The sequence below is a fragment of the Nicotiana tomentosiformis genome, chromosome 10 (assembly GCF_000390325.3).
Source record: "Nicotiana tomentosiformis chromosome 10, ASM39032v3, whole genome shotgun sequence".
In the NCBI taxonomy this organism is placed as follows: Eukaryota; Viridiplantae; Streptophyta; class Magnoliopsida; order Solanales; family Solanaceae; genus Nicotiana; species Nicotiana tomentosiformis.
Genome location: NC_090821.1, coordinates 43,925,656 through 43,938,296, shown reverse-complemented (window position 1 = coordinate 43,938,296; position 12,641 = coordinate 43,925,656). Strand labels below are relative to the sequence as shown.

At 37.5% G+C, this 12,641-nt stretch overlaps 1 protein-coding gene across 1 annotated transcript; it reads left to right on the top strand.

Moving 5' to 3' along the window:
* The first annotated feature begins 6,518 nt into the window (after positions 1-6,518).
* LOC138900093 (peroxisomal and mitochondrial division factor 2-like) lies at positions 6,519-10,350 on the top strand. Its single transcript, XM_070186800.1, has 3 exons — positions 6,519-6,768; positions 9,341-9,438; positions 9,958-10,350. The coding sequence occupies exons 1-3, from the start codon at positions 6,519-6,521 to the stop codon at positions 10,348-10,350; spliced, it is 741 nt and encodes a 246-aa protein (XP_070042901.1).
* The last annotated feature ends 2,291 nt before the right edge of the window (positions 10,351-12,641 follow it).

The window sequence follows — 12,641 nt, the reverse complement described above, 5'->3', positions numbered from 1 at the left end:
TCATTATCATCCAAAGCACTGGTCCCAGATGTTGAAACTGAACTTGAAGGAATATTTGCATCTATAGCAGAAGAAGCATCAACAATATTAGCATAATAATTATATAATGTTTCTAAATGTTTGTGTAGATCAAAAATACAAGTGTCAATATCAGGAGTTTCAGTTGGTCCATTAAAAATTTTAAAAAATTAAAATTAAAAAAAAACGTTAAAAAACGGGTTGAACCGGGCTGTAACCCGTTAACAACCCATTAACGGGTTAACGGGTTAACGGGATTAGCGGGTTCCGATGCACCGGTATCAAAAAACTGTTCGTTTGAAACTTGCTCCCTGGCCAACCCGTCCCAGCCCGCCCCCCACGCTACAATACTGGGCTGAATCGGACTGAACTAGATTGTAAACGGGTCAGCCCGACCCGATTAACAGATATAGGTGATATAGAGCAGTGAAATATGTTCTTGTTTTTCCATTGAGCCCCTTTTGAGAAGAAAATAAAAAAAAAACTTTCTCACTTCATATAAGAGGAATGCAAGGCGTGATATTGTGTTGCACTTAATGAAGAGAAAAGTAGGGTACCAGAAAAATGGGATAAATACAAAAATTATTCCAGCTTTTAATTACTATCATTATTTTCATTTTCATAATTGAAATTGCCGTATACTTTATTGCTTACAATTGCAATGGTTGTACCCTTTCTTTTTAATGCTGAGCCGTTACATTCTTCAGTCATAATTCTTTATTAAGAGGTGTGAGTTATAGGGTGTGAATTTTTTTAAAATAATTTTATAAAGGAAAAAAGCAGAAGAAAAAAACAGAAAAAGGAGAATAAAGATAAATAAACTCCTACACTACAAAGTATGCCACATCACCTTTTTCGTTCCCAAATATATATATATATATATATATATATATATATATATATATATCCCTGTTGCGATTGCGAATCTATGATCAGGTTGACCATCGCTCTCCGCGTGCATCAAATACTAAACAATCATCTGCACCGTCAACCACCAACAACAATCACCTACCATCAGTAACCACAACATAAACATTAAATAAATAGTTTTTACAATATCAATACAATTAAGTTTTTCTCTAATATATTTTTATATAAGATATATTTATAATTATCTTAAAAATTACACACATTCTTTTTTATGTTAAATCATCCCTTTATATATACGCATTCATATGCTGAAAAAACAAACAAGGTTAATTATTTAATATTTATATTTAGAAACAACAATTTAATGTATTCAAATTCAAATATTTTAATTTTAAACTTAAAAATAAATTGGGGTGTTTTATAACTTCATTCAGCTTACATCGCGATAGGAAAGTAGATTCTACGTCTTAGTCATGATCATGACAATTAAATTACTCAGATAAAAATGGGGTTTATTTATCTCAAAACAAAGCTATTGGAGATTTGGAAATTCTGGAGAAGATCTTCTACTCGTGATAATAATAACATGTATAACACATAAGCAAAGCTAGAATTTAAAGCCAATGGGTTCATGGTTTTAATCCTTTTAAGTTATTGAGTTCTAAATTAATAATTTGTACATTTTTAATAAATTTATTTAAACAAACACAAGATACGAACTAAAATTATTGCGTTCGCCGAACCCGTAAGTCCTTGTTGTAGAGGGTAAGCCGTGAAATATTTGAGCAGAAAAGTCCTTACCAACATGGCAGAATCAACACAATGGTTTTCTTTTGGGTGACAATTTGAGCCCAAACTCATCCAACTCGCCTAGAGATTAATGGGTTGGGCTCGAAACATTTTAGCTCATGGGTCTATTTAGGCTGAGCCTAAGTTACAAATATTATAGCTCATTTTGACCCATGAATTAGTCCAAATATAACCCATGAGTTAGCTCACCCAAAATAAAGGGCTTGTCTGGAAATTTACTTAGTTGCCCCATCATTAGTTTCTGTATCTAAGTTGAAAAATGAGAATCAAAGTATCTAAGTTTTAATGTAAATATGAATAATTTTGTAACTTAGTTGTGGTGAAATTTTTTTATTTAAAAATAACATAAAAGATATATTTCAGTTTATAAATTTTAAATACTAATTTGTCATTTAAGAAAAAATATTAATAGCATTTTTGTTTTTGGAAAGGAGGGAGTACTTCTTAAGTGGGGAGTAGGACTTCTTGTATTATATTGTAAAAAATAAATAATAACTATATAAATAGATATAAATCAAAGTATGTACGAAAAAGTATCTGGGTTATTTTTCTCTAAAAGACTTTTTCAACAAAGTTTTCTAAGAATTCTGTGTGGCCGGAAGGCTCTTTTCTAAATGAATTGTTTTTGAAACAATTCCAACATCGGGAAAAACAAAAACAACACAAAAAACTTCAACTAGTCAAACCTTTATCTTGCACAAAAACTTTCTTCATAATATTTTCTGAAATATTGTCCAACTGCTATTTTTTTTGCTTTTTTCCCTCCTTTTACACTTATAAATATTTGTTTAGTTTTAGAAAGTTATAAAGGCTCATGAATAGTTGAGTTTAAGATTAATTCATATGTGTTTGTTAGCTAAAACTTTAAAGGTGAAATACATAAAGACCCCATTAAATTTGTCAGAAAATATATTTGAACACTTAAATTAAACTGATATTTCTTTATCCCCCAAACACATCTCAAGTGAATTTTTCCCCATATGGCAAAAAAATAGAAACAAAAAAAAATTAAAAGCACGTACGTAATAAAAAATAAAAATAAAAATGTGGGGCCCATCTTCTTTCTCCATTTTCCTCCTCACCCCCCGTCCCTTTGTTCTTCACATCTAGTGCAGTAAATTTTGAAGCTTTAGAGAAGCAACAAAGGAAGCATTTGATGATGATTCAAGCCAATGGAGTGTTGTTGAAGCATTCTAAAGATCAGAGTACTTCGGTGGTTTTCCGGCTGAGTCACGGCGAGTCGAGGCAGACGGGAACTGTCTTTTTACGGCTTGTGGTAAATCTATAGGGATGACGACAGTGTCGTACGCCAGAGAACTGAGACGGCGGACGATGCAGAGGTTCTTGGAAGATCTTGGATCGGTTAGCGAGGAGGAGAAAGAAGTGATTGAATCGGCGATTAAGAACATGTATTCTCCCGATCTGAAATTTAGGTGGGGTATTCTTGTGGTTCAAGATTTGTAGCTGTTAGCTAAGAAGGAAGATCAAGTGGCTCTCGACTCGGCCTTTTCTGAGCTTGTTCAGCTCGACAAGCAGCGGTAATTTCCGACGTGGAAAATAAAAGGAGTATAAATTACAAAAGATGGAAAATTTGTGACGTGACGATGGAATGGTGTTGACGTGGCGGGCGTGAAAAGCGCCTTATATTGTGAAATGGTATTAGTATTTTACGGAGGGAAATAATTCACTCCAAATATGTTTAGGGAGGGTAAAAAACACCATTTTAGTTTAAGTGTTTAACCTAGTTTTTTGGACAAGTTCAGGGGAACTTTATGTATTTTGCCAAATTTAAAATTAGATGTATAGCAATTCATCATCAGTGCATGGAATAAATAAATTATGAGGAAACTAGGAAAGTAGGTAGCATATGTGTATAAAAGGATAAAGGCTTTATTTATGTAAGATGGAGTATGGTTTTAATTTGTAAAAACATGAGTCAAGTTGGGCGGGTTGGGTTATGACCCATTATTTAGCCCATCTTTACCTACTCCATCTTAGCCCCAAGTACACTTTGGATTAGATTGGGCAATGACCCATTTATTGACTCATGTTATCTTGACCCGTTAAATTTAACCCAACACGTCTATTTGTCACCCCTAATTTTCCCAAATGAAAAAGATATTATTGCATATTCTTCGTACTATACTACTATATACTACAATAACAGGAAAAATTTACTTCTCGTCCAAAGAATCAAAAAGGAGTCGATCGAAATGAACTAAGAATGGAGACAACATGCATGATCAAATACAGGCGGAGCCAGAATTTCAACCGTATCAATTCTAAATTTTAAAAAAGGACCATGGCCTAAAGCTAATATAAACAAGCATACTAAAGAACATTTATTAAAAAGGAAAAAGTTTAAGTTTTGCTTATTAAAAAAGGAAAATGGTATTCTAAACGAACAGTAGGCTTCTTCGTGTGTCTTTCATGTGATTCCAAAACCCTTACCATTGAACCCAGATCTCTTTTGCTACTAGGTTCAGCGTGGTATATTTATATAGAAGCAGTGAATTTTTCAATACAAATATAGGGTCCCTAAAAAAGTCAATGAATTCGTCCGAACTCGCACCCAATACTGTAACTCCGCCCCTGGTATAACATTATCACCAACAATATAACTAATAGTTGCAATACAAGTAATATAAACGATGACAACGAAGCAACAACATAAAAAATAACTTTTAGTGAAAATAATAAGATTTTAATTGTTAAAATTTTTGAGAGAATAATTTTTCTTAAATGTTATTTGACTTTACAAACAACTCAGATTTCTTATTCACAATATTAGGTTACCCCGCCATTTGAAAAGTATTTGTCATATTTCAAAAAAAACTTCTAAGTACCTATATTTCATGATCTAGAGTCCCGATCTACGCCATCATAGTTTACGTTCAATTGAGCAACAAAGAATTTTTCTTACCATTTTCTCATGCTAAATTTTAAGAATTCATTAATTTCCTATATTACAATAATATGAACTTCAAATATTATATTTGGTAAGAAAATTATGAAAGCAACCTATTTAAAGGGCTTTCTCCTCTTGCGATAGGCAAGTAATATAGCAGACTAAAGAGAAGAAAAGCTTCTTAATTCCTAATTTGCTCTAATTTCTAAGCAATGGATTCAGGGAAACGGGGATCTAGTTCTAAACAAGAACTTATCAAGTGAGTTTCTTTTCCATTTCGTTTTCTGTTTCCTCTTTTCTTGTTATTTATTTTACAACTTTTACGAAGTTTTTTATGGTGTTTTCAATTCTTAATTAGTGAAATGAAAAAGAAAACGAGGCACTTAAGCTCGAAAATGACGAACAAAAGAAACTCCTTGAAAAATTGCATAAGGAGACTGTCCAATTGAAAACTGAGGTTAGCTTTCATCTCACCAATATTCAGTTTTGAAATGCTTTAGGGATTATTGACTTTATCTCATTTTTTCTTTTGCAGTACGAGAACCTGTCAAGTTTTAATCCTAGAAACATCGAGTGCGATTGCACATATATAATTAAAAAACTGGGTATTATTAAGATAAAATTGTTGTAGCTTTCTCTTTTTGGAGGAACAATTTTATTCTTATAATTTACCTAATTAATTATATTTGATTACCCGAAAAACGGATAGAGTTGAATTTATACGTAGTTCTAAGGATACGTAGTATAACTTAGTATAAATTAGAAAAATAAGTAAAGGTATATCGAAATCAACTGTAAAACGAAAGAATACAAACCCAAATTGAATAGAGAGTGATTAATAAGAGAACAAGATGAATCAATATTAAAAGCCCAAAAAAGAATGGTATTTGCTAGATGTTATGTACATTTCAGTGAATCTCAATGTGTCTCTTACAAATGATAACAACTCTTAGGGTGTGTTTGATATGAAGAAAAATATTTTCTAATTTTTCCATGTTTGGTTTGTTTAAATATTTTGTAAAACATTTTCCTTATGAACTCATTTTCCTCCAATTAGAGGAAAATGTTTTCCTTATCAAGAGAGGGAAAATATTTTCCAAAACTCCTTCTCAACTTTCCCCACCCTATTTCCCACCCTCACCAATCCACCCCACACCCCCACACCCACCCACCTAACCCTACCTCATGCCTACCCACCCCACCCCTCTCTCAGAAAAGGTTTTTGTTTTTTCAAATTTTAGTTTTTTTTAATTAAAAACTACCCTCTATAGCCCCTCAAAATTTTAATATCCCATGTTTATTTCCACTGATACGAAATGGCCCTTCGGCCCAAACTTATTGCATCTAATAGCCTGAAATATCTATTTTGTATATTTTTTGTATAGTGGCAATATGTTTTGTATATTTTTTGTATATTGACAGTCTATTTTGTATAGTAACAGTCTTTGTAGTATATATTTTGTATAGTGACAGTCTATTTTGTATATATTTTATATAGTGACAGTCTATTGTATTTAAATTGTATAGTGGCAGTCTATTTAGTATATTTTTGTATAGTGACAGTCTATTTTGTATATATTTAGTATAGTGAAATTCTATTTAGTATATTTTTTGTATAATGACAGTTTATTTTTGTATATCTTTTGTATAGTGACAGTCTATTGTATATAAATTATATAATGACAGTCTATTTTGTATAATTTTTGTATAGTGACAGTCTATTTTGTATATATTAAAAAAGATATCTTTTCTGATTATTCTCTTTCTACAACCAAAAACCCTAATCCTTATTACAAAGGTTCTTCTTCTTTGCTATTTGATTTTTTCACGCTGTTTTTGGCTTCTGAAGTAAACTGCAATTCTATTTATTCTCCATTTTCAACAATTTTGCTTACTATTTTCATGTTTGTCTATGGCGGATGAAAACATTACCAACGACGAGGTTTATGACGATGCGCCGGTAGAGATCGTCGTCGACGAAACACCTGATACTGCGTGGAAAACCTCTGCACTGAAACAGAAGATAGCAGTACTGGAGCAAGAGAAATCCCAGCTTCTTCACGAAAACGATGTGATCAAACAGAGAATCGAGAAACTGAAGAGCTCAATCGAGGAATCTCAGAACGAAAAATTCGAATTGCTGAAGAAAGAAGCAGAAAGCAGTACTTTTGGGTTAACCACTAGAATTACTTTTGGACTACAAAATGTGTATTGTAATTTTGGGCTACCAGATGTTATAGGTTTTACCCGAATAGCTATAAATGATATTTGCTCTTTTTTCCGTCACCACCCACCCTACTAACCCCCACCCCCACCCACCCCCCCGCAAAAAAAAAATTTACTTTTTTTTTGTAATTTCAAATTTTTATTTTTTCGTTTTTCTGCACCACCCACCACCCACCCCCACCCCCGTACAATTTTTTTTTTACTTTTTGTTTGTCATTTCAAATTTCAGTTTTTTATTTTTCTGCATCCCATACCCCACCCTGAGCCCTGCCCCTGCCCCCCCCCCCCCCCCCCCCGAAAAAAATATTTTTTTTAAATATATTTTCAGTTTTAATTTTGTCATCTTTCGGTTTACATGTTCGAAATTTTACAAGTTCCAAAGTTATGAGTTTAGAGGTTTATGTGTTTGGAAGTTTACGCGTACCAAACACCGAAAAATGAATAAGATTACTACTTGTTTTCAAGAAAATATTTTCTTGGAAAACACCCTTATTTTTCGTTATACCAAACACACCCTTAATATAGTGGGGGAATTCCATTTTGGATATAATTAAAAATATATAGTGGGGATCCCATGATAGATTAATTAATTAGCTTTTCCTTGATTCAAGCCGTGATTTCTGCCGAGATTCTACCCCCAATTGCGCTTATAATGGCTTTTGTCTCTTGACTCGATCTCGGCCGCTCTCGATCGTGATCGGTCTTTATTCGCTCGACCTCTATCTAGGCTCGATCTCGATCTTGGCCAATCTCGATCTTGATTGCTCTCTATTTGTTCGACCTCTATTTTGACCGATCTCTGGGATTCGAACCTGATCCTGGCTGATCTCGATCTTGGTCGGTCTCTGAGGCTCGAACTCGACAACCCAACTTTACATCACAGCTCGATATTATAATGACGAACCTCGATCCATCATGCTCCAATCTTGATTAGTCATACGAAGGGCAAACTCGGTTTTGACCGTATAAAGATAGTTCCCTCATTTCTCGGAAAGAAGGTGGCGAGAAACGATATAATTTTTCAAACTCTGACTAGATGAATACTAACGTCTGCGAGGAGCCCAATTATGACATATGTGACAAACGTCCTGTCGGTCCAGTTACCAAGGCATTAAATACGCGTCAGTCGACGGTCGGCCACGACCAATTTTGAACCGTCGCTTTGAAATCTATAAACAACCTCCTTCTTCATTATTTCAAACTTTTACCTTCAAATATTTTTCATTTCAATCTTCACAGTTCTTTGGCTTCTCCAAAGCCCCTTATTTCCAGGTTTTGAAATATCTTTGCTTGTTCTTCTCAAAATACCAAGTACTTCAATCTCCCTTCTTCTTTGTTCACAAAAATTTAGATGGCTAAAATATCTAAAACCGTTCCGCAGAAAGAGGCTGCTTCCTCATCTTGGTTGGCTGGTGAGAAACCAGTGGTGGAGCCACGCCTTAAAGAACTCATTCCCGGGGGGTGTGTTATCGATTCCGACTTTAAGGTCGAGAAACCCTCATCGGTTGCTGGTCGATGCGAGCCGGTATCGAGATATATATGCTCGATACCCTAAAGCCTTCTTGATTTGGTGAAGAAAGATTGTAATTGGGAAAACAACGAGGTTATGATACCGGCACCGGAGGAAGCGATCACTACCCACGTGGAAGGGTACCTGAGTATTTACACTTATCCTTTTACGTTGGGTCCCCTCGATCCGGTCATCGTCGATTTTTACAACAAATACCAAGTGACCCTCGGCCAAATTCGCCCTTCTTTTTGGAGGATCGTAATACTGCTCCATTTTTTTGTGAGAACATTCGACAGGCTCCCCTTTACCCTTGACCACCTCGTAAGATTATATAACCCTCGACTCTACCGAGGTGGGCTGATAAAGCTTCAACGTCGGGCCACCAAGGCGTTCACCTCGAGTATCGATGAAGACAAAGATTGGGGCTGGATGGGCCGATTCGTTCGGGTGAAGACCACAGACCTAATCCCGGCCGAGAGTATGCCATTTCCTGAGAAATGGAATATGAAACGTAAGTATGATGCCATTTTTGATTTTCGTTTGTTGTTTTTACTTCTCCATCCCTTCTTATCGGTGTTTTTCTCGATGCAGCCATTGCTTGGATGCCGAGTGAGGTTCCCCATCTCGAGAACTAGATCAGGAGCCTGGTTTTGATGTCAACATACGCCGAGCGCGCGTGGCGCGAGTTGTCAAAGGGATGGTGGGAGGCTCGTACTCATGGTAAACCTTCATCTTGGCTTACTGATTTGCCTATCGTTCAAGCATTTTTTCAAGCATAAGTTTTACCTACTTTTTTTTTTTGTAAGTCTCGAAAAGGATGCGGCCATGAGACCCCCGTCAGGTGATGAAGAAGCTTTACCGCCTATCTCAAAACAGGCGAAGGTGATTAAGAGAAAAAGGGCCTCGAACTCCGAGGGTCAAAAACCCAAGAAGAGAGCGGCCCGTAAACCCAAGGGGAACAAAATCCCACTGACTATGGAGTCGGTCCTGATTCTAAGGGATGAAGAAGAAGAAGAAGAAGAAGAAGAAGAAGAAGAAGAAGGTGACTGGGATAGTGGCCCGTGCACGAGCTAGCACCGATATTCAAAAAACTTCGGTACTGGTGGAAGTTGATACTGCTCGGTTCAGGCTTGATGAGGTCGAGGAGGAGACTTCAACCCAAGTTCCCGAGCCGAGGGGGACCGAGGGTCTTTTACCTCGGGGCAAAGAGACCGTCGAAGAGGCGGTGGATGCCGGTGTAGAAATCGAGCTTGAGGCTCCTCAAGACAGAGGCGACGCCCAAAAAGACCTACTCGGGGTAATAGAAATCGGGGATTCCCCCTCTTTTCCTTCATTTTCCCAGTCGATGATACGCGACGCTCAAGCTGTGGAGACTTGTCACGAGGAGGGAACCCATGTAGAGGAAGTTCCTTTCCGTGGTTATTTTGTCGGGGTAGAAGATGTCACCGGTCCGAGTGACTTGGAGGCTCGAAGAAGAGCTCGAGCAAGGTGGGAGCAACTTGTCTTTTCAACGAAGCCCAACAGGCCCTGAATCAGGTAAGTTCATATTTTCTTTTTCAATTTTCATACTTGTGTTTTTCTTCCCTTGTATAATTCTTTCTTTTTAGTTTTGTAGGCTTCTGTGCTCCATCACGAGGCATTTTTCCGATCCCTAGAGGAGCTGAGCTGGTATGAAGTCGAAGTTCGAGGGCTTACTAAAGAGAGAGATTCCTTCAAGCTTCTCAGTGAGCAGAGAGAAGGAAAAGCAAAAGGACTTCGGGCTGAGCTAGAAGCAGCTCGGAAAGAACAAGCTCATCTGGCCGAGCAGGTAAAAAGAATCTTTGAATTTAATGATACTGACTCGGGAGTGATGGCTAACAGTTCGATCCCACAGGTCCAGCAAAAGTTCGATGTGATCAGGCAGCTTCGTGTTGAAGTGGACGCAGTGAAAACGGAGGCCGAGGAATGGAAGAAGAACATGGACCGCCTCGCCTCAGAAAAGAAGGCTACCCGAACTCAACTGGCCTAGGCTGAGATCCAACTCCGAAGCTTGAAAGAGAAAGCCTTGGTGCAAGCCAATAAAATCGAGGAGTTCCAATCTCGGTTGGGCTCAGCAACTTCTGATCGAGAGATACTGTCCAACGAACTTACAACGGCCAAATCGGAGGTCAAAAAAGCCACGGTCAATGCTGATACAATGGTAGCCGTTTACTAGTCCGATGTTGAAGATGCTCAGGTTCGAGCAAAGGAGGTTGCTGAGGCTGCTCAGGCTCGAGCAAAATGGGTTGCCGAGCATGCTAAATTCCAGTCTTGAAGGGAGACTCTCGGGGAGATCCATGCTCGTGGCTTCAATCTTACAGCCGAGATCGAGAAAGCTAAGGAGCTTGAAGCCGAAACCAGAGTGTTGGCCTTTCCTGATGATGATGATACCGGGAGTATGAGCGGATCTGAAAGTGAAGGAGGCCTCGAGGGCGAAGATGCTGCTCTGAGAGTGGACTAAGTCCTTTAGTATTTTTTGTGTTTCTTATAAGACCGTTTTGGTCTTTTGTAGAGAAACTTGATCGGGCCATGCTGCCCTTGTAAATGATTTTTATATATATAAAACTTTCTTCCTTTCCGTCTTATAATATTGTGAAGTTGTTTTCTAAGATTCGAGGTTTAGACCATTTGATTGAAACTGAATTAGTATAGCCCTTAGACTTTATGATCGACTGAGTGTTTGCTCGAACTCGAAGTAAGGTAACCCTTAGGTGTTTTGAGCGAAGATGGTCTTCTCAAACTCAAGGTAAAAAACAGTCCTTAAGCTTTTGTAAAAAATGATTGTTCAAGGCTTTGTCCCCTTTTTGGCTTGGAAATGTTATCATTTGTATTTGTAATGCCTTGGCATGAAATAAGAAATTTTTCGAGAGTTCGAATAATTTTGTACTCTTAAGAGTTTTTGAGGCTTGATATTATCAAAGCCTTTATGATTTTGCCGGGGGTAGCCTTTTTAACCGATTTATGAAAGAATTTGAAGGCTTTTTTTTTATAGAATTCGGACGTCTCTGACCCGTGTTGATTCGGCCATAGCCTCTTTAGTTCGGGATTTGCCTCTTGGGCTTATTTTCCCATTTTACTTCGAGCTTGCCCGAAGTGTCAGTCCCCGAGTGGGGTGGCCGTGGCCTATAAAATCGAGGGTTGCCTAAAAGGTCTTATGATCTCAGAGTCTATATAATTCGATCTTGTTTATTTTTTGGTCGGCAGTCCCCGATTGTGGGGGTAATCATCCAAACTCCGTTACATAATAGATCGAGGATATGAAATTGTAAAGTAATTTTTTTTTATAAGGTATAAGATATCGGTAAAGAAGAATACTTATCTTTATAAATCATTATACATATGTACATGTTCTATGCTAGGGCTCGAGCAAACTACCCGGGCATGGTTCGTTTGAACCTTACAATTTTTCCTATAGAGACCCTGTTGCCATGAAGTAACTTCCTTGTATCAAACTTGATATTCGAGGGTAATGCCCCCAGTATTCGAGGTTGATTGTAAAGAGGCCTCGGATATTATTTAATTGTCTAAGTTAGCACGATCAATGGTTACCTCATTAAAAACCTCGCCGGAAAACCCATTTGGGACAAAACCGGTCTAAGGAAAAAAGAGTGCAACGCATGCTTTCAGACCTAAAGGCTTCGTGTTAAAGAATCCACCGTGTTTCTGGTCAAACACTTGAAAGGGTTAGTTTGAAATATAAATGAACATGGGAGGGCCGTACCTTAGCAGTAGTATCATTTTAGGTGCGATACGCTCCATCTGCTCGGTAGTTGTTTGCCGTTTATTATGCCGAGCTTGTAGGATCCTTTTCCGATGATTTCTAGAACCTGATACGGTCCTTCCCAGTTCGGACTAAGTTTTCCTTTATTTGGATTTCGGGTGTTGAGGGTGACTTTTCTTAACACCAAGTCCCCGATGTTAAAATATCGAAGATTGGTTCTTCGATTGTAGTACCTTTTGATCCACTGTTTTTGGACGGCTAATCGGACTAGAGAGGCTTCACATCTTTTGTCCAATAATTCTAGGCTTGTATTCATGGTCTCGTTATTCGACTCCTCTGTTGCATATCGAAACATGATGCTAGGTTCTCCGACCTCGACCGGGATCAGAGCTTCGGCCCATATCGGCGTATCAAGTCGCATTTTCAAACGAACTCCCTTGTAGCCTTGCCCATATCGGTCCAATAATACCCTGCTCTGATTACTTTGTGAATAGCGAATCGACACCGGAATAATTTCCACAAGTTCCCTCGTGAATTTCCCGTAGGATGTAGTCGGTATC

Coding starts and splice junctions, on each gene's coding strand:
- LOC138900093 (XM_070186800.1), top strand. CDS start 6,519: ATGGCGGATGAAAACATTACCAACGACGAGGTTTATGACGATGCGCCG. Junction 6,769..9,340: donor GAAGAAAGAAGCAGAAAGCA/GTACTTTTGGGT, acceptor CCTGATTCTAAG/GGATGAAGAAGAAGAAGAAG. Junction 9,439..9,957: donor CCGATATTCAAAAAACTTCG/GTACTGGTGGAA, acceptor TTAGTTTTGTAG/GCTTCTGTGCTCCATCACGA.